Genomic DNA, 22,197 nt, shown 5'->3' with positions numbered 1-22,197 from the left:
TGTTTTATGATGGAAGCAAGAATTTTCGCATTTTCTTGTGAGTTCTACAATTCAAGGTTTTTTTTTTAAAACTACACATAGGCCTTGATACTTATCTAAATATAGAAGGGTATTTTAATTTTACCTCTTTATTTTGTGCTGACAGTCTCTAGAGTATTTCTTCAGTTTTTCACAGAAAAAAAATGTTTATGTATGCTGGATGTGTTTTTGTTGTCTTTCCCATTGTATATGACAAGTTAATATTTCATTTCACAGAAAGCAGATGAAAAGATGCAGAAATCAAAGAACTTTCGCCTGATGCATGCCAAGAACATCACACGCCCACAGCTCAAGTTTCGAGACAAAGTAGACAACTCCAATACACCCTTCATCCCCATCATCAGTCATAAACCCAACGCACTCAAGCCATTATCAGAAGGTGAGAATTTTTGATGTACATATTCAAGATTATCCTACTTGATTTGATAAGACAACATCCAATCCATAGCGTGGAAATGGCCTCGGCATGATAATTGTGTTTAACCCGTTGAGGACGAGCTGATTTTGTGACAACATGCATTTCCCATAGACCCCTGTCTGAGTATGCTTGGGACTTGTCCTCAAAGGGATAATGAAATGCTTCAAAAATGTGTTCCGTTGTAATGGACGATAAGATGATTTGCAAGAAGACTCCTGTATTGAAAATAACATTTAATTGTAGCCCATGAATAGTGCATGATCAGTACATTACATGGGTCTATACCATGACCTGTTAGATGTAGAATTGTCAATGGCAATAATTACTGTTGCTTTAGCAGTGACTACCCCCCCCCCCCCCATCTGATTGGTTGCTTTGTTGAATGTTGCTACAGAAACTTCAGTTATTAAAACTCGAGTGATTTATAACATTTTATGAAATTACTCCATGTTTGTCTGTGCCTGTGATGTAAGGAAAGCATTTATTTGATAAAATGTTTTGGTAGTTCTGCATTATGTCAGAAGATACACACCCTGGAGCAAAAGCACAAGAATCGAGTCGTAGACTAAAAATTGTATCTGTCTGCTACTGAACAGAACGTAACATTCACATCAACAAGCATGAAGCCATTCCTACTCAAATTTCCACAAGTGATAGCAAAATGTCTTCAAATTAACACACATTATGCTTTATAAGGCATATACCTCTCTAATACATGTAATTATGATCTTATAATAATATATAAATTCATTCAAGATGCTATTGTACGTAAAACTTCTAGTTCTAAATGCTTTAAATAATGATGTTATGTTTATTTCTCTTTTAAGCTCTAGAATTGGAGAAAAAATCAACTGAGCAAGATGGTGCCAAACCTTCAAAGCAAGATGAAGAGACGCAAACAGACCTGTGAGTGTTACTTGTCTTAAAGGGAACCTCCACTTACATGTTTTAACTCTCTATGTGGCATGGTGCAAACCCCCTGTGTGCCACAGTATTCTGAGACAGCAATGTAATCAGGCTTCGGGAAAACATTCTGGTTTTCAAATCTATGTAACTTTTGTAGATTTTTGATCATGCTGGACATGTATATGAGCACAGTTGTCAAGAAAATGTGAAACTTTTCTTTTATGTAAGTTGTATGACAAATCTATGATTGTTTTTCTTTCAAATGACCAATAACTATGTTACTGTAGAGCCATGACTTTTGCACACAAAACAGTGACAGAAACTTAGAATTTACTTGCCAATCCAGTAGGGAACACCGCTTGATATTCAGTCACTATGAAATTTGCAGGCTACATGTGACAGGAATGGAACCGTGAGAAACACTTTCATGGTACTGTGTCCTTTGGCGACTTATCGATCGGTTTGGGCGGGTTTTTACATTCGAGCAGAATATGCGAACTTGGCACGCCGTTGACTATAAAGTCAGGCAAGGGAACGTGGCACATAAAGAGTTAAGTCAAATGGATAGGAGAGTGTAGAAGCCAAGTGATAATTGGTGGTACGTCGCAACAAGTGAATTCATTTTTTTTTTTTTTTTTTTTTTTTAAGATTCAAATAATAGTTGTTCTTATGTTGATTGACTAAGGACTTAATGTTGTCCTTGCTGCTTGCCAACCCAGGTACCCACATCCGTACCAATACGAGCTGGATCATTTTGAGCCTGACCCCACCCAACTGGAACCGGTGGAGAACCCTAGCTACCTCCCTCTTGAGGCCACACCCCTCACTCTTGTGAATGACTCTAAGACCCTAGGAGAATTGCTGCAAGATCTGAAGAAAGTCAAGGAATTTGCTGTGGACTTAGAGGTAAACCTATCAGGCAGTGGATTTGAAGTGGATGACCAATGCCATAGATTTGTTACTGATATTTCAAGTTAATGCTCTTTTCTATTTCCACCCTTCATCAGCTTGAAAACTTGACATAGCTTATATCTTTCATCAGTATGTTACTCACAAAGTTTGACATTGAATATTGCCCAGAATTCACAATGATCATTACAGATACTTTATTTTCTTTTAAGGTGAGATCCTAGCGTAACTTGACAATTTGTCTAATTGTCCACGTGAAATGGCAAAACAATCACACACCAAATAATCTTTCTGCCTACATCCACATGTACATCTTAGCATACGATAATGTGGCTTTTATTGTGATGTATCCAGCCCATCACACAGATCTGACTCAATTTCCAGGGTCCTGGCAAAGTCACATTCTTATAGTTCAAACAAATTTCTTCTACACTACTTCCTGGTGTAAAGGTCAGACATATATTCATTTCTAATATCAGTTTTATTGTTTTGTGAGATGATTGTGTTCTTTGTGAATTTGGCACAACAGGAACAACACTAAAGTTATGGACATTACTACTGCAATTGCTATCAAATTTCAGCTGAATTTGTCACTATTTAAAAATATTCATGTTTCTGTGTCTTGACTTTGCATCCAAATAAGCCGGCTGTCCCACAGCTGTGGCATTGTGGGACGGTGGTATAGCGGTGCATAAATCAGCATGTCTGTCTCCTTCCTCTTGTACCCTGACTTCAATCCTAGCTGAGGTGCAATGATATGACAGATACATTTTTTTGGTTTCTTTTTAAGTCCCTTCATGGGCATTTCAGTGTAATTGATATTGTACCAAAGTGATGATTTCACAGTGTTTTGTTATACACCTGTAGCTTGATTTTGAACAAGGTACAAGTATCTGTATACTCGGGTCAGGTAAAGTTGTTTAGAAGTAGTCTCAATGGCAGTGAATGGCTATGACATCACAATTTGTACTCTACACAAGTCCAGGCCCTTTTTGTTTGTTTATTGGGGCTGGGGGGTGGGGGAATGAAGAGGTGGAAAAATGAATTATAGTTCTTCTTACCTTTTCGTTCATCAAAATACTCCTTGAGAAACTCTTGTTATTCCATGTAGTCAAAATAGATTAAGATTTGTATTTAGTTCCTATTTCATACCGTTTTCGCCTTTTGTTTGTTTGCCTTGCTTTATTGTTTGGAAACTGACAATTCTGTGACTTTGTTTTAAACCTTTCTAGTCTCAGAAACAACATTTCTGTCGTTCTATGTTCTTTTTTAATGTCTGCATTGCAATTCAATAATACTTTATCTACTGAAAAGTGAAGTATTTCTGTGTTACTGTGTTTAATGTTATGACAGATCTCTAGCTATATGTATTGATTGTGTTTCATTATGAAGGAGAGTGACTTTTATTTCATTTGAACCCTATTTTGGTCATATATCAGCACTTAATTTGATTGCATACACATAATTACCAAAGTCTCTAAATCACAACACTCACAATTGTATAATGGCCCTAAACTTGGCTACTTATTCTAAAATGCTACAGGTAACATTTCTTTCACAGATTGAAAAAAAGGATTGGAATTTCTTACCTGATCTTATGCAGATTGACTAAGGATGAACTAGTTTCAACAATTTCTTTTTTTTTTTCTGTTATAGGATATGCATGAAAATTCAGTTCTACTACTTTGATGACAACAAAATTATAATTTCTACAGGAAAATTACCCTAGTACTCAATTTGTCAATACCAGAGAAGTCACTCTTCCATTTTTTTTCTTTTTATTGATAGTTTTCTAGTAAACCTTCAGCTGTAGAAGATGTCTATTGCTTTTCTTCCTCCGTAGCACCATTCCTACCGGTCGTACCAGGGATTTACCTGCCTGATGCAGATATCCACGGCCGATCAGGATTACATCGTTGACACCCTGGAGCTCAGGAGTGACCTCCACATCCTGAACGACGTCTTCACGGATCCAAAGATTGTTAAGGTATGCAAGCACTTTAGATTAGTTAAGTCTTTACAGTAGCAATGCAATGGGGTGGAGGCAATCCACCAAGCTTCTCTTAATAACATAAACAATTTTGTTCTTTGCTGGATTAGTCAAGTGATAGCATCATGACCAATCTCCGAACAGTATTTATGGAGACAATGTAATACAAATGGGCTTGGGATTTTTCAAATTCACGAAACTCTTCAGTTGAGTTGTTTTTATTGCACGTGATTGACAAATTGCCCTACATTGAATTTATGAGTGTTTTAGTAGTGGCCATGACAAAAGAAATTATGGCAAACGTTGTGCATACTCAAGTAGGATTCGAACCTACGACCTCCTGATCTTTGGACAGGTGTCTACCCATGAGACCTCCAAGCTTCCGCTCCACAACCAGTGCTGCTTTTAACCCGTTCCTTCCGCAATTCTCTAAGTGCCTTTAATGCCCCCAAACGAGATTCTTTTCGCCCGTCGACAGAGAGGCACACAGGTTGGTAATCCAGCTGTGTGAAGGCAGTCAAGCGGTTCATTGTGTCCCCCTTTCTACGGTCAACTACATGTGCCCGTGAACAATGGAAATATCGATCGGGTGCGAGGTAAGAATAGAGCGTGCGCTGATGAGCTCTCAGAATCTTTTGTTCTACGCAAAACCAGGTACCTGAATGAGGTGACTGGGGTCAGTGAACCCGCACTCCTAACTGATCTCAGCCTTGATCATTATGTACATGTTCGTACGAGTTTACTGCAGAACAAGCAAAACACTAAATCAGGAAAAGGTACATAATACTGTAAAACCCCCTTTTTTAAACAGTTGAACAAATCCTGATAGAATAAACTCTGATCTTTTTATCAAACCCACTTTTCTGAGCATTTTAACACACAGAAACATGAATTTAGGTCACTGAAGCAGGCACCCTTGTCTTCATTTTGGGAACCTGGTAAACCAGGTTCCCGTATATCAGTTGCTCCCACGGGAACCTGGTAAACCAGGTTCCCGTAAGGAACGGGTTAATCCTTGTAATTTACAATGAGTACTGCATAATTATTCAAATTTATTCAAATTCTTGCATTGGGTTGTTTTTAATGCAACTGATGAACAAAATGCCTTACATAGATTTTTATGTTGATGAAAGATTAGTTGAATCAAGAAACTGGAAATAAACTCACTGTTGCGACGTTTCGCCAATTATCAATTGGCTTCTTCGGGCGAATGAAGCTCCCGATGATGGAATGGCCCTTAAATAGTGCGAGATTGTGCAGAGCGCACTGGACCTTGTCCAGCGCACGAAAGACGGCTTGGGATTTTGCGAACGGCCCGGTCCCACGCGTGCGATAAATTGAAGCGGAGACCTCCTCTCTTGTTAAGTGTAGGTCTCTCCACACGTTCCCAGATGGCTTCCTTGATGCCCCTCTCAAACCACTTGGATTCTCTATCCAGAATAACCACTTGATTGGTGTTGAACGAATGTTTGCTGGCATTGATGTGTGTGTATACTGCTGAATCCGGGATGCTTCCTGAGTTTTTATGTTGATGTAGGTCAATTTGTTAATCAGTTGCAGGGCTTTTGGTTGTCTTCATTTCTGAGACTGTTGCTTCCCCCCAAAGGTTCTGCATGGGGCCAACATGGATATCCTATGGCTGCAGCGAGACCTGGGTCTCTACGTGGTCAACATGTTTGACACCGGTCAAGCCTCCAGGACCCTGGGCTTCCCTCACCATGGGTTGGCCACCCTGCTGGCCAGGTACTGTCAGGTGGAAGCCGACAAACAGTACCAGCTGGCTGACTGGAGGATCAGGTAAGACCTGGCTTCTTAAAACCACCCATAATGTCCTCAGAGAATTTTTTTTTCTTTTATCTTTTGTGCAAAAGCATAATGTTATCATGAAATTGGTGTGTCTGAATTTGAGTGGGTATCATGTTTTGAAGGAAGATTAGATTCACAGGCTAATTGACAATTTTCCCCAAATGTAGAAAGAAAACAATGCTCAGATTTGCAAATTTGAAGGAGAAATAAGACAGTTTAAGAATCACACAAATCAAACAATTCAGAGGATTGTGAAAAATGTGGCAGATGAAACAAATATTATTCAATTCACAAAGTTCTTCTGTTGAGATGTTTTGATTGCAACTGATTGACAAATTGCTCTACATCGACGTAAATAAGCACTGAATTCATCAGTGTTTTAGTATTTGCATCGACAAAAGAAATCATGGGCATTGTATACTCAAGCAGAGTTTGAACCTACGACCTCCTGATCTCTGGACAGGTGTCTTGTCCACTAGACCACCAAGCTTCCGCCCGACAGCAAGTGTTGGCTCTAATCCTTACAGCATGCAGCGGGTACTGCATAATTATTCAATTCATGAAATTCTTCCGTTGAGATGCTCGAATGCTTATGCGATGATTTCTTTTTTCATGCCTACTACTTTAAAACACTTACCAATTCAGTGCTTATTTACGTCAATGTAAGGATATTTGTCAATCACTTGCAAAACAAACATTGGCATATGAAGAACAGAGAGCGTGAATTATGGACTTTTGTTTTCTTGTATACTTTTGGTTGAGTTTACTTTGTGCTAAGATGTAGATTGTAAACAAGTCTGTCATTTGAAACTATCGTTGATAAGGAGTCTATCATTGTGCTAAAGAAATTTCAACGCATTCATTGGATCTTGATCTGCCAGGGTTGTGTGAGGTAAGAAGAGGTTGCTTTTAATCTCATTTCCAACAGACCTCTTCCTGAGGAGATGCTGCATTATGCCAGGGAGGATACCCACTACCTCCTCTATATCTACCATGAGATGAAGAATGAGCTCATTCGCCGTGGCAACGAGACCTCCAACCTTCTCCGAGCCGTCCTGGACAGCAGCACCAGGATTTGTCTCCAGGTCAGCTCAGAGTGAACCTCCCTTTTTTTTTTTTCCCCTCGCTGCAAGTTGGTACTGTATGCATGCTGTCTCGGGGGAACTAGCACATTTCATATGCAGATATTTGTTTGTTTGCGTGTTTGTTTGTTATTTCATACTTACATGTAATTTTTTGATATGTCACAAGTGACGTTTTGGGAATATTTGCTTGTGTGTCTGTACTATTTGTGAATAATGTTCTCATCCCTGATTGAAAGGCACCATTCAGGTGACTTTTTTTGTATGTAACAAAAGAGTTTGTGAGCCCATCAGTGTGTGCTCTATTCATATCTTGTGCCCAATCGATATTTTCATTGTTTGTTGACACACTTAGTTGACCGTGGAAAGGGGTTACAGGTACCGCTCGACTGCTTTCGCACAGGTGGATTACCACCCTGTCCATTCTCTGTCAACCTGTACGAAGAATCTTGTTTTGGGGCATTGGGGGCTCGTAGAGTTACGGGAGGAACGGGTTAAATGAAAAGTAATGTCTTGGTTAAGTACTGGGTGGTTATATCAGTCATTATGAGATGGTTACTGTTTGGCATTATGTAATTTATATTTTGCTGAATATAAATCCATTTCAGGTAGCAAACAGTTCCATATGTCACAATCCTTGCTCAAAGTCATGACTGTGCCTCACTATGCTGAAGTTTTCAAGATGAGTTTCATTTACTGCCACAATACCAGTTATGTTTCCTTGTATGTGAAAGAAAAGATATGTTGATGTGAATCATGGCTTGACTTTTTACTAGCATTTCAAGGTTGCACACTCTCTGCTGGCCTTTTTCTGTGATTTTGTCCCTTTTATGCTGATGTTTGTCCTCTTTCTGTGATTTTGTCCAACTTCTTTTTATTTGCAGAGATATGAAAAGCCACTCTTCAACAGTGGATCTCACATAGCTGCTCTCAAGAAGAACAGGAAAGTGTTCAACAAGAAACAGGTGATTTCTCCTTCTTTGAGACAATTTTTTTTTTAATACTTGAGTTCACTGGTATGAACATATGTTATGTTCGATGTTCTAGTTGATTGCATTCTAAAGTAGATTTGGCATTTATTTCTTTTGTTTTGTTGATGTTCATAGATGTGTCCATATTTTGTCACGTAAGTCACAGTATACATTAAAAAACAAAATTGCCTCATGTAGCAAAGGACAGCAGCATATGTCAATGAGTCACAAAGATCTGACTCATTTTCCATGTATCCTGCCAAAGTGACATGTAGTTTGACTTGATTTATTCTTTGACACAGCTTCCTAGTATGAAGGTCAGATATTTATTTCTCAAAAAAGTTTTTTTTTTTTTTTTTTTTTTTTTTTAAATACGGAAATTGACATCGTTATTAGTTATCACTGTGATTCTGGTGCAAAAGTAATAGCATTAATGGACATAGTTACTCTGTTTGCTACCCAATTTCAGCTCCATTTGTCACAATTTCATAAATATTCATATTTCCGTGTCTTGGCTTTGCATCCAAATAAGCCGGCTGTCCCACAGCTGTGGCATTGTGGGACGGTGGTATAGCGGTGCATAAATCAACATGTCTGTCTCCTTCCTCTTGTACCCTGACTTTACTCCTAACTGAGGTGCAATGATATGACAGATATAGATAATTAAATGTCTTTGTATAAAGCTAAACCAACCCAAAAAGCATATGCAGTGGCAATATGCGACATTCTTTAAAATGCATCCTCACTTGAACTGAAAGATGCTGTTGTGTGTAGTGCAAATATTGTGTTCTTTACATCTTGCTAACACCATAGTATGACTTTGAGCTTCTGAATAGGCCCTTAACTTCTAATCACCTACTCTCTGAAATAACATTCCTTCATGTTTAATATTTTATCATTTGTAAAGTGGTGAGAAACAGCAGGTTTTGTTGAATTGTTTTAATGTTTTAGTGATGACAATATCTTCTAGAGAATTAAACCAAAACTGTACAATCTTCAGTATCTCCTGTAAAGCCAGAAATTTTTGTGTGCCTTTAGTTTTGCAAATTTTGTGAGGACCAAGATTCACAAAATCAAAACTGTGACACTCTGAATGCCAGTAAACAATTTGCGAAAATTTCGTGCTGCAAAACAGGCCATTGGCTCCAATTTGCAAAAATTTCATGTCTCCAGTATTTCTTGCTTTACAGTGTGCTATGAAGAAATTATTGTGCAGATATCAACCCTTGACAAAGCAACAATCTCTATGCCATTCTTGAAAAAAACAAACGCTTTCCATCCAAGGTTTTTACTTGCTTTCTCTGAATTAGTAACCTTCTCCAACTTTACTGTCACATCGTGCATTAAAAAAAAAAAAAATGAAGTTGAGTGTTTTTTTCTTTCTTGTAATACAAAATATGCATCATCGATACTGTTACAAAGTCAAGGTCTGAAAATTAGATAAAAATAGTAATCATGTCAGTCATGCTTTTCCTGTTGCTGCAGACTTCATAAAATTAATTGAAGCACCCATAACAAACATGAAATTCAACAAGTCAATGCACTTTTTGTAATATCACAAGTCTCCATTTATAAAACATGTGAGTCATCTCTTTTTGCAGCACCCCATATTTAGAGCTAAAGATGTACACGTTGTAAGAGTGTATATTGTCAGCTGAGACCTAGAAGGGCATTATTGCAGTTTTGGGGGGTATTGAGTTATTGATATCAAGTTGCAGAGTGTGATCTCCTCTTACATCATGGTGTCAAATTTACATTATTCTGATTTTCAGTAAAATTATAAAAATCAAAACTTCAAGGGTACTATATTACCTGATATTTGGAACCATGTTTATAAATCTACCTTCTTTTGATTAAGTAAACTTTTTATTTCATGAAAATTTATTCATTTTGGATTCATTCATAATCAAATCTTTGAATGCTTAAGCGCCCTTCTTTTTATGAGGTGACGATATCAACTGTTTTGTGCATTTATGTGAGTGCAGGGGCGCACTTTTGTGTTACCTGTGTGAACAAGTTCTGTGTGTATTAATGTTTGTGAAGAGTGTATGTGTGTGTATTTGATGTGTGTCTGTCTGTTCGCCTTTGTGTGTCTGCATCTTTGTATGTACTATACAACTGTATTGACTCATGCACTGTATGCACAGGCCCTGAGACAGTTCTGGCCAATCCATTAGTGTGTTGACACCTGTTGATCTGTTTTCCTGCTGCTCTGGGAGGACGTAATTGTGCCAGCTAATAGTCCAACAGTTACTCATCCACTACAACACTCTAAAACAGTTTCTTTTTTAGAGTTAAAGAGCTCTGTATGCATGAACAATGCATATCATCTTCTAACTGTTTTGTTCATGAGTTGATGCTTGACATTTGCCGCAGTGAGGCATCAAATTCTAGACCAGATCAGATCCAGTATTTGAAAACAGTTGATTGTGTCCAACAATAATGAAGTTAAGAAATCTTTCAATGTGCTTTTTTTTTCTTTTCATCTTGAATCAGTTGACCATGACAAAATTTTAATGTCACCCAACTGAGATTTTTGGTCAAAATGCTTTGTCAGTTTGGGTATTGAAATTTGTGCAAATCCATGGTATACAGTGTCTTATGAAATTTTTCTTTTCATTTTGAATCACATCTTTGCAGTAAATTTCCCTTCAATATTTTCAACATTTTATATCTGTATCCTTGCCTTTAAATGCAGCATCATGGTGAAGAATTCAGAGCATGTGTCTAAACACACGATATCTAATGAGATTAAAAGCAGCTGCAGATGTAAATAGACTGCTTCTCTGTAGCACGCGTATCATGAGATGAAGGAGTCTGCTATTGAGATATTTATAGATCGTCAGGACCAGTTGTCGCTCACTAGTCTGGTCGGGACAGTGATTCACAGGGACCATCCATTGTATCAAGCGTTTTGTCTGCTTTGCCTCACAAAAAATGTGAAATAGCATCACCAAACCATTGAATTTGTCAGCCTGTTTTTATTGGTCAGATTTTGAAAATGGAAGTATTCAGCTCTTCACTGATGTATAGCTCATTGTTGCTTGACGAGAATTAACCTCCATTAAAGGAGAGTCTGCAAAAACGCTTAATCCTGTATTGGAGCACAGGTATAAGTTTTGGAGATGAGTTGGATGTATATTATTCATTCTTTTTGTGATTCTCTTTATCTTGGAGGTAATACTTTCAATTACATAAGCTCCAGAGATGAGATATTTCTATTTATAATGTTCTTGTTGTGTTTGAAAATGTTGAAATATCTGCGTGATAGACTCCAGCCCTCCTGGCATTATGCATTTTTGTGCTATTATATGAATGGCATGTGTAATGCTGTAAGTACATTTAATACAATGTATGTATCTTCCTTTTTCCCTCATCAAGGCCTACTGTAAAAGCTGTTATTTTTGCGAGGGTTTACACCAAAATTTTTACAAGTTTTGCAAATCAATTTTGGGATGGGAATCTAACAACATGCAAAACCATCACCATTGTGTAGTGATGGAGTGAACAATAGCCTCAAAATAAATTTGCTGAAACAACATCAAGCAAAAGCGTCTGTGGTGACCTCATTCACAAAAATATTTGTATGTGAAAATGATGCATTTTACAGTATTGTATATCACTTTCACACTTTGCATATTCCACCTGAATGTACAATATGCTGTACCAGGCAGACCCAAGAGATTTTGTAGTATGAAAGGTCTTGCTGATGAAGTGGCAGGTAAAATGGCAGATGAATTTTGAGAAATCTTACTCTTAAACCATGGCAAACCATCCCCTGGAACTCCCAAACTCCAAGATGACAGCGTGAAAAGCATCATAGTTAAAAGTCCCCGTTGAAAAACAAAGTCCAGAATGCCAACAACATGTGCGGGCCATTTTGCACATTGGCCGTAACATGTTCTAGTAACTGCAGAAGAGTGGATTAGGGAAATTCTGTCTGGAGCTCATTGGCTAGTTTGAAAGAGGTCTTCCCAGGTGATCGATACTGTAAAACGAGGAATATCCACATGCATTTTAATCTCGCGAATTTTGCGAGAGCCAAGATTCGCAAAATTAAAATGCATGCGAAGGCTCTTGTTTACACTATATGCATTGAATGCCAGAGGTAATTTGCGAAAATTTCATGGTGAGTAAAAAGCCATCGGCTCCAATATGCGAATATTTCATGCTGCTAAAAATGTCATGTTTTACAGTATTTGATTCCCCTTGAATCTTGTGGGTGATCCCCTTAGTGAAAGAGATAAATGCTATGCTGATATCGAATGAAGCCTACTCTCTTCTTATTCTTTTTTTTTTTTTAGCTGAACTAATGATGTGTTTGCATATATTTCTTGTGTCTTGTTACCAGCTGTATGCCTTCAAGAAGTTGTTTGCCTGGAGAGACAGTGTTGCTAGGCAGGAGGATGAGAGTACGGGATACGTCCTCCCTCTTCACATGATGTATCAGATCGCTGAAATACTCCCCAAGTAAGTAGAAAAACAAAACAAAACAGGATGCTTCATGCTTTGATAGTGATTCCTGAGTGTAAATGGAAACTGCCTGGTAGAGACCAAGTCCTGGTCAAAGATGATGATGTAGAGTGCACTCATGTTGTAACGGACATTGTCATAACTAAATTTTGAAAGAACAAATAGAAAATTGAGGCCACAAAATTATTTCAATCTTTATAAACTTTTTTTGTTCGGCTGTAAAAAAAAAAGAAGAAGAAGAAAAAACAAAAATCAGTTTAATTAAAGATACTGCTGGTCCTGAGGACTTCATTTAAATGAGAGTTGTTTGTACTCTTAGTCTTATCACTTGGATCATTGCAGTATTATTAATTTAGAAGTTGTGAGACCTTTTTTTAGTTTGAGAATGCAATGGAAGAGCACTTTTGGAAAACTTTTATTTTCAAACAATACTTGGAACCATTTCTATTTTGCTTGAAATGCAGTACAGCGAAGTGTTAGAGTAAATTGCAAGTGTTGTAAATTTTATGACCAAGCTGTGGCATATTACAATTTATCAATCAGTTCATGCATGGTTGTGCTTTTGAGCAAAAATGCAAAGTTTTCATGCCCTCGACTGAGTCTGGCATGCAAACATGATGCACAAAGATTTAATGATTATGAGTTGAGATTTCCTCAAGGTCAGGCTGGTTCCAGCTGCCATGTAGGAATAAATCTTGTCATGAAGATTGAAGTGGCTGCCTTTCATGACCTATTAGCATGAGAAAACATGGATGGTCTAATTGAATGAATCTTCATTCTCTGCCTGCCAAGTTACTTTAAAAACCATGAATAGCACACGTCAGCCACTCGTCAGTATAAAGTACAGTGTATGTGCGTTGAAGTGTATGCTCATTGGTAAATTTAAAGGGATTGTACAGTTATGGTTGAGACCTAATTTCAGGTTTCTAACATTTGTTGGTGAGATAATGAGAAACCTCTTATAAAATGTGAAAGAGCATGTAATTCTATGAGGAATTCAACGTTTATTTGATGAAAATTGGTTTTGAAATGGCTGAGATATCAAAAAAGAGCGATTCTAATAAAGTGTGGGACCCACACTTTATTACGATCGCTTTGTTTACTTTGTTTTTTGATGTTTCAGTCATTCCAAACCCGATCTTCGTCAAATAAACTTTGAATTCCTCTTAAAATGGTATGTTCTGTACTAAATCATAAGTGTTTTCTTGGTATCTCGCAAAAAGTTAAAAACCCAATTCTCATCTCCACCAAAACTGTACTATCCCTTTAAACTCTTATCGAGAGTTTTCGGCTGTGCATATACTGTCATACAGAACAGTGATAAAGGTGTTAAAAATTAGTTACAGGGATTCTCAAATATATTTGAGCCAGGCCAGCCCTACTCCATGGTATCCCCATGCTACCTCATCTTTAATGTTTATGTGACAACAGGTACAGTTAGGTGACTGATAGTAGTCAAGTTTTCTTTATTCTTCCCTTTGCAGAGACCAGGGTGGGGTCTTAGCGTGTTGCAACCCCGTCCCACCCCTCATCAAGCAGAACATCAATGAGATTCATCACTTCATCATGGAAGCCAGGGGCATGCACGCTCCCAAGGTGGGTTGTTGTCTCTTTAACTTCCACATGGGACTGCTGAAAACTTTGCGCTGAGCAATTTACACCCTTCGTGATATCACTTCCTGCAATGCAGGGTTAAAGATAGGAGTTAAACTTCAAGAACAAAATTGAAGCTTTCAGAAAAGGAGCTAGAGTTAGTGGGATTGCAAATGCATCAAGATGAGAACAATCTGAAAGTTTATGAAGTGCGTAGTGATAAGGTCTAAGTAAATGCGAAAAGCACTTCCGTAATGGTTCATAATTGGGCATCCATACTACATTAACGTCCATCCTACATACATTGTAAACATCCATACTACAAAAATACGCTCAGCGAAAAAAGAAAGGAAACACTTTTTTCTTTGCATATTTTTCATAGAAGATTTTGGTACAAATCTTTTTGCCATATACCATATTAAAGGTTATTTAATTGGCTATAAACCCAGTAGGTTAGTATACGCATGAGTGAACACATTCAATTTTATCTTCCAAGGCACGAAAGTAAAAATTGCAGAAATTGACATTTGTGACCCGCTACAACAAAAGGATCCGAAAGTCGGGGGAGGACAATTTTCTGAAAATGGTATGACATAATTCCCGTACTCTTCTGCTTTAATTTCATGTATAACATGACTCATAAAATTACTCGGTTGTGGAGATATCGATGATTTCATTAGCGCATGTCAAGTGGTCGAGGAAATCAGAGTTTGGAGAAAAACACCTTCAAAGTTTTCCTTCCTACGCTATCATGTTCAAGGGGAGGGGAGACAGTTTTCACCGTTGACAATAGAAGGTATGCACCTAGCGACCTCCGCGATGTTCATTCAAGCTTAGCGCCAACGGTCTACGCACGGCCAATTAATCAGGATGCCATGCATTGACCAATAAGATCATTCCCTCGTTGCTAGGGGCGGAGTCTAGCTGCGGCGCTAAATCCAAATGTTCGGACACGTTTCTGTTACGTTGAAAGTCGGATAATCAAGGCCCAGAAAAACACTTATTTGTTGCCTTTCCTTTGATCATTAAGCTTCAAAATTTCGGCAGATGATAGACAAAACATTAGACTACAAAATTATGCCAAAAACAGAAATCCCATTGTTTTGACCGATTTTGATGATGTGACTTCAAACTCGATTTTCTCGGCTCAGCTGTCAGCGACTTTAGGATCCTTTTGTTGTAGCGGGTCACATTTTGTCTTTCATTTGCAAATGCCATTCATGATAGCATTGATAGCAAAAGATCAATTTAACACAAAGAGAGGAATGAATGAATGAATGAATAACAAAAATAAGAGGCAATTCAAGAACCAATGATGATTTTTTAATTTTCTTAATTTGAAGTAACATTTCAATTTTCTGTCATTTTTGTTAGTATTGCCTTTTCACTAATGTCATTTGAATTTGGATTTGACAAGATTTTTCAATATCTGCATTAATTTTTGCCTTTCTTCATCTTTGAGGGCTACAAAGACATGATAGAGATCAGTGGGCAATTTTTGCAAAATGGTTGGTGTGTCTTGTGTTAAATTTATCTTTTGTTCTCATTGTTGAATGGAAGAGAACATACGCATGAATGAGAACTTTGTCCATTTTGCAATTTTTACTTTTGTGCCTTGGAAGAGAAAAACGCATGTGTTCACTCACACTTAAAGTTTCCCTTTTAAATGACCTACCAGGTTGTTAGCCAAGTAAAGTACCTTTGACATGGTATGTAAAACATCAATATTTAGCAAATTATTCTATGAGAAATATGAGTGAAAAAGTGTTCACTTTCTTCTTTTTTTTTTGCTGAGTGGAAATGTAACACTTAAAACTACATGCTACATGAACTTACATAATCATGTACATGTAAACTTATCAAGAGTTATATTCCTACTTGACAGACGACGGTGTTTATGAGACAGCTGTTGTGTCAAAAGTTAGTCACAGTCAGGAGTTTCTGATGGTGCTGATTTCTGAAAATTATAATATGAAAATTTGTAGTCTGTGTTTCAAAATGTTTCTAAGTGATATACAGTTCTAGATAATATAAAGCGGACTGAATATTGACAATTACAATACAAACATACAAGTCAATTACAAGATCAGATAATTAATGAATCACATAATCATAATATTTTTCTTCAGATACATTGAGGGTGCATCTTGAGTTTCTCTTGGAAAGCATCAATGAGCTTTGAGTCCTTAATATGGGTAGGGAGATTGATTCGGGGGGGGGGGGGAGGATAAAATTTATAGTAAAAGCTCAATCACTAGCTAATTTTCGCTATCGCCAATGACGTAAAAAGTACCCGGATGTTGATTTAAGGGTCATTTACGGTGCATTATGGGATAGTCCGGTAGCAAAGTCACTTCCGTTCGTACGCGCGTGATACGTGACTAATGCTATTTACACACACAACCGACTGTATTCTACGTGTACTTCCGGTTTTCTCGACTTGAATTACAGCTTTAATATGATTTGAAATTTCTCCATTCTTAAGAAATTGCTGTTAGTACGACTATTGGTTGTTGCTGCGAAGCTGCTATGTGTTGTTCGCACAACAATAAATGAAAAAAATCTGCAGAAATAGGACCCTTACTGGCATGCGAGACGTGACGTGGCTGCGTGGGTGAAGTTTGCGGGTGACTCCACAGCGCAGTACGTGCACGCGCGACTTACTAGTAGTGTGGTATGAGTATTATAGTAGCACTAGGTAGTAGGCCTAGTGCCTACGTACATTGTACGTACTTACTTGGAAGAAATTGCTTCGGAGACAGGATAAGTTCGAGATCACTGTTTGTTCCCGATTGTGTTCGCGACATTTCGACAGAGAACAAATAAAAAAAAAAAGATGGGTATTCCATGACGATATACTGTATATCCAGGTGGTTGAATATTTTCCAGCATATTTTCAGCGTATGCAGAGATGACTGATCTGTGATTTGCGGGTGGGATTTCACAGAGCACGCGAACGATTTACGCCGTACCGGTATGTGTTAGCTTATATGCGCTGCGTGCAGTGGTGCATGCTAATGCAAGGCCGGCCGCCGGCGGCATGGCGGGGACTACAGTGTACGAGTATGACAGGCGCGGCCTGGCCATTGGCCACTCGCTGGCTCGGGCGGTACAGCGGCCTTGTACTAGTATCCGTGGTCGGCGCTGCGCTATAGGTAAGGTACACGTACGCGCACGCTAGCGTTGTGCAAATTATGACCCGCGCCGGAAGTGCCCTTGCTACCAAGTGCACTAGATCTTGACAAAAAAGCCACATCCGGGTACTTTTTAGGTCATTGACGATAGCGAGAATTGCTGTACATTTGAGGACCACATGAGAATTTTGGTCCAGATGATAGTCAGAGATTTATGCATGCAGCATGTTTGGATTTGGGTAAGGGAAGTCCTGTTAGGTACGTACAAGTGTGTATGGTTGTGGATGATTAAAGTGAGGATGTGGATGTGCCTTGTGTGTCTGAATGCACTGCCATTTTGAGTGCATTTAGAAATGCATTTCAGATTCATAATTACAAGTGAGTTCTTCCATATGAACCCCCCTGTTGATCTGAATGAAATGTGATTGAATTACAATACAACTGTAATGTCTCCCTACCTTTGTGTGGGAATAATATTCCGAGAAGACATAGTTTTCAAGAAGAAATTCTTCTGAATTCAAGAGAATAATATCTGCAAGATGCTTACGGTGTTTCACTCTTGGAGTTCTTTCGTAAGTATGAAACCCCCTGGTGATCTGAATGAAATCTGATTGAATTACATTACAACTATAATGTCTCTATATCTTTGTATGTTGGGAGTATTCCAGGAAGACATAGTTTTTAGAAAGAAATGGGCCTTACTTCTGAGTTCAAGAAAATAATATCTGAAAGATGCTTGTAGTGTTTTACTCTAATTGCATTCCTTCAGGCCAAAGAGAGTGAAGTCTTTGTTTCCAAGACCAACACTTTCTCTGCTCCTCTCCTGGACCCTCTCGACAGTTTGCTGCACTGTCCCCATGACGATGTCCATGACGAAGGTCAAAGGTCGTTGGACAAGTCCAAGCCAGGTAGATGACCAATGATGTGTGTAGTGTTCACAAGCGCAGGATGTTGATCACAAGTGCAAAAGTACAGAATTTGCGCACAGTGAAATATTGGATGGTGTATGTGAAAAGGCAAGGCCGTGTTGATAATCTTGAGCTGATTCCACTTTTCTACCACAATTAGCATGAAATCAATCAATCAAAGTGATGAATTAGAATAGGAAAAGTAGATTTTTATGAGTTTCATGACAGAGCACTGTTTTCCATAGGAAATGCACACAAAACCACAAAATTGTGCCCATTATAAAAATGGGCATGGCTTCATAACGGTACGCATGGACATTGTGAATGTGGTCTCAAAAGTTGGGCGAGACTTGAAAGAAAAAAAGTCAACAAGTCTCATGATGAGGTCTTCTTGCGTTGCAGATTTTTTGTGTGAAAGGTCAAGGGGGAGGATTCCGACCCCTGCCCCTTTTAGGGTTAAAGGGAATTCTATCCTGTTTATATTATGTTACAGTATGTAAAAAAAAAAAGAAAAAGAAGAAAAGAAGATCACTGAAAATGTTGGGAAAAAAATTAGACTCTTAAGAAAAGGTCTGAACCAATTAAGTGTAGATAGTAAGATAAATTAGCATGCTGTGTGAGTCGTACGTGTTTAGTAGTGCCTCTCCATTCCAGTTGTACACAAAAGTTACAAATTTTCATTTTTCTCGAAGGAAAAATTGTCATTAGATCTGTTCTTGATATATGATAGGAGGAAAATGTTTTTACATATTAAACTCTCCTCCTCTGGGGATAGGGTTTATATGTTTATATGTGCACAAATATTTTAGAAAAATGAGAACTACTGAAAATTTGTTTGCAAAACAAATCGAGGGCTGCTCAACACCTACAATTGTATGCACATACAGTTGTAGACTTTCCAATTTGCCTTACACTCTAAACTTTATCAGTTCATAGCTCTCTTTGTGTGTCTGAATTTGTAATGATCTACTTCTCTGATTTTTTTTTTTTTTTTAATACAAAGCAACATAATGTCAGAAATCACATTCATATTCTCATAATATACGAAGTACACAGGATAAGTTGCTTCTAAAGCAACCTTACTTAAAAACAAAAGTGACTTTGGGGGATTGTGCCTTCAGTTGTGCTGCTCCAAAACTTTGGAATAAATTACCTGAGAAAATGAGGAAGGCCCCATCACTTGCTGTCTTCAAATCTTTGTAGAAGCCTTACCTTTTTTTAGAAGCCTTTGATTAATTTGTTACCTATTTTTTGTGTGTCTAATCAGTAAACAATGTCAGGAGCTCTGTTACATCACAGCGCAGTAGAGTATATTTACATAGTAGCTGCGCTATACAAATTTGTCTAATTATTATTATTATTAATGAAATTCCCCTTTTTAAAGTACCCTGTATGTCATTAATTCAACATCTCTGGTTTTCTGGAGGCGCACACAGTTATCAATTATTGTCCCATTGCATCACATGTATTTTTCTTTTCTTTTCTTTTCTTTCTTCTTCTTTTGTTACTGTTGACGTTAATTTTGTTAATGTTATTGTGTTTTCTAGTCTATTTGTATGAGCAGCAAAGTGCGCATAGAAACGTCAGTATGAAGCGCCATATAAATGCAATTATTATTATTATTATTATTATTCTTGTTATTTTAACTGAGTGTGTTTGTCACTAGAGATAAACAAATCCCTAACCTGAGACAGCTGATGATGCGTAAAGTGTAGAAGGATGTGAACATGCCCCATATTGATCCCCCTTGCATTGCCCTTCCCTCAAAAAAAAAAAAAGTTATTATTTCAATAGTTACGTTCAGACGGCAGGCCCTAACCTCGAGGTTAGGAAACCTCGAGGTTTAGCTCTTGCCCCCTAACTACGACGTGTGTCCACACGACGAATCTTAACCTCGAGGTTAAGCTTCTGCCCCCCCGTAACTAAGAGTGGGTCCCACTCGATGTTAAAACCACAAAACCGGAAGTTTCAGCCCACACTGCTGACAAGACGTCTATTTATTCTTTAGTCCAACCCTGTCGGACTCGCTTACAGGTACTCTTTTTCTCTGTCATGGTATGCAGAGATAGCACTGCACTGATGACTTTATGCCTTTATGAAGGTATTCGTCGAAAACATTTTTGTCCCCGCCGAACGAGTTCGAGCAGGGGACTATGAAATGGGCTCCGTACGTGTGTGTGTCCGTCCGTCCGTGCGTCCGTCCGTGCGTCCGTCCGTGCGTCCGTGTGTGCGTCCGTGTGTGATCAAAATGTTCAATTTGCTACTTCTCTGTCATTTATGAGCCAATTTTGATTCTGTTTGCTTTATATGATAGCACTACATGGGAGCTTTAAAACTTGTACACAGAATTTCAGTTGTGACCTTTGACCTTGACCTTTGACCTATATTGTACATTTTGCTACAAAATGCTACTCCTTCGCCATTTCTAACCCGATTTCGATTCCGTTTGCTTTATGTGATGGCACTAGGTGAGGGCTTCAAAACTTCTACACAGAATTTTGACCTTTGACTTCTTTGACCTTTGACCTTGATTTTTGACCTATATTGTACATTTTGCTACAAAATGCTACTCCTTCGCCATTTCTAACCCGATTTCGATTCCGTTTGCTTTATATGATGGCACTAGTTGAGGACTTCAAAACTTCTACACAGAATTTTGACCTTTGACTTCTTTGACCTTTGACCTTGATTTTTGACCTATATTGTGCATTTTGCTACAAAATGCTACTCCTTCGCCATTTCTAACCCAATTTCGATTCCGTTTGCTTTATGTGATAGCACTAGGTGAGGGCTTCAAAACTTCTACACAGAATTTTGACCTTTGTCTTCTTTGACCTTTGACCTTGATTTTTGACCTATATTGTACATTGGCTACAAAATGCTACTCCTTCGCCATTTCTAACCCAATTTCGATTCCATTTGCTTTATGTGATGGCACTAGGTGAGGGCTTCAAAACTTCTACACAGAATTTTGACCTTTGACTTCTTTGACCTTGATTTTTTACCTATATTGCACATTTTGTTACAAAATGCTACTCCCGGCGGGGACATATATTACGCACCGCGTAATTTCTACTTTTCCTTGTTTTTTTAGCGTCGGAGAAGAATATAGAATACAGTAGCGAGTTCGACGTGTTCAGTTTCAGAGATCAAGCGCATGGGAAGAAAAGATCAATGTTGTGTCGTGCGTCATAGGTTTTTCACGTGTAGTGTATTTGTGGTGTACGTTTGGGAGGTTGACCCAGAAGCAGAGGGAAATTGTGGGGGCTGGAGTTTACGGCAAGGTCACTCTTAACTTCGAGTTCGTTGTTTTTCGTGTCCACACGGTGCTTAACTACGAGTGGGGACCCCCCGCGGCTCGTGGGTAGAGCGCTAACCATAAGATTTCTCGTGGCTCGAAACATCGAGCAAACTACTACGAGTGCGTCTTCACGGTCCCTATTCAAACTACAAGCTCTAACCTCGAAGTTTCCTAACTTCGAGGTTAAGGGCTCCTGTCTGAACGTAACTAATGTAATCTGTATTAGGAAGTTCACGTTTTGACAACACATCCATATAGTTTCTTTCTGCCTTTTTCTCGTTTCCTTAGGGAAGGTGGAGGTATGAAATATATTGCATACCCTGTACTGTTAAAGTGACAATTTTCGCACATTTTGCGCAACCAGGAAGTAGCATGTAAATAAAAGGATAAGAATATTTTTGCTTGCCCTACGATTGTATGTTCCAGAAATTATTCTCTTGCCTCTGCAGAATTAGAAACATGCAAAATTCATCTTACTCGCCCTCGTGCAAAAAATTACTTGTGCAAAAATATCCACTTTTAAAGTATGCTTTCGAGTCATGCGTAACAGCCTTTCACATTTTGCAGTGGCAGAGACTCCAACCCAAAGCACCTTCTGATCTGGAGATTCTCCCGCCTGAAACCCCTAGCAAACGGGAGACTCCAAATTGATGTGTGCGAAGCGCGA

The 22,197-nt window shown here is 38.4% G+C and overlaps 1 protein-coding gene across 1 annotated transcript in view; it reads left to right on the top strand.

Annotated features, from left to right (window-relative positions):
* Positions 1 to 22,197, top strand: part of LOC139740609 (exosome complex component 10-like) — a 51,045-nt gene that overhangs the window by 5,796 nt on the left and 23,052 nt on the right. Inside the window, exons 5-14 of the mRNA XM_071651195.1 lie at positions 256 to 418; positions 1,285 to 1,363; positions 2,083 to 2,269; positions 4,116 to 4,259; positions 5,869 to 6,059; positions 6,997 to 7,153; positions 8,035 to 8,115; positions 12,473 to 12,591; positions 14,079 to 14,190; positions 18,091 to 18,229. Of these exons, the coding sequence (XP_071507296.1) occupies positions 256 to 418; positions 1,285 to 1,363; positions 2,083 to 2,269; positions 4,116 to 4,259; positions 5,869 to 6,059; positions 6,997 to 7,153; positions 8,035 to 8,115; positions 12,473 to 12,591; positions 14,079 to 14,190; positions 18,091 to 18,229 (1,372 nt within the window). The remainder of the gene's footprint in view (positions 1 to 255; positions 419 to 1,284; positions 1,364 to 2,082; positions 2,270 to 4,115; positions 4,260 to 5,868; positions 6,060 to 6,996; positions 7,154 to 8,034; positions 8,116 to 12,472; positions 12,592 to 14,078; positions 14,191 to 18,090; positions 18,230 to 22,197) is intronic.

The sequence above is a fragment of the Diadema antillarum genome, unplaced genomic scaffold (genome assembly GCF_040938485.1).
Source record: "Diadema antillarum isolate AM-2024a unplaced genomic scaffold, OU_Dant_1.0 seq00000867_RagTag, whole genome shotgun sequence".
Lineage (NCBI taxonomy): Eukaryota > Metazoa > Echinodermata > Echinoidea > Diadematoida > Diadematidae > Diadema > Diadema antillarum.
Note: the sequence above shows the minus strand (reverse complement) of the source record. Positions and strands in the feature narration are given on the sequence as shown.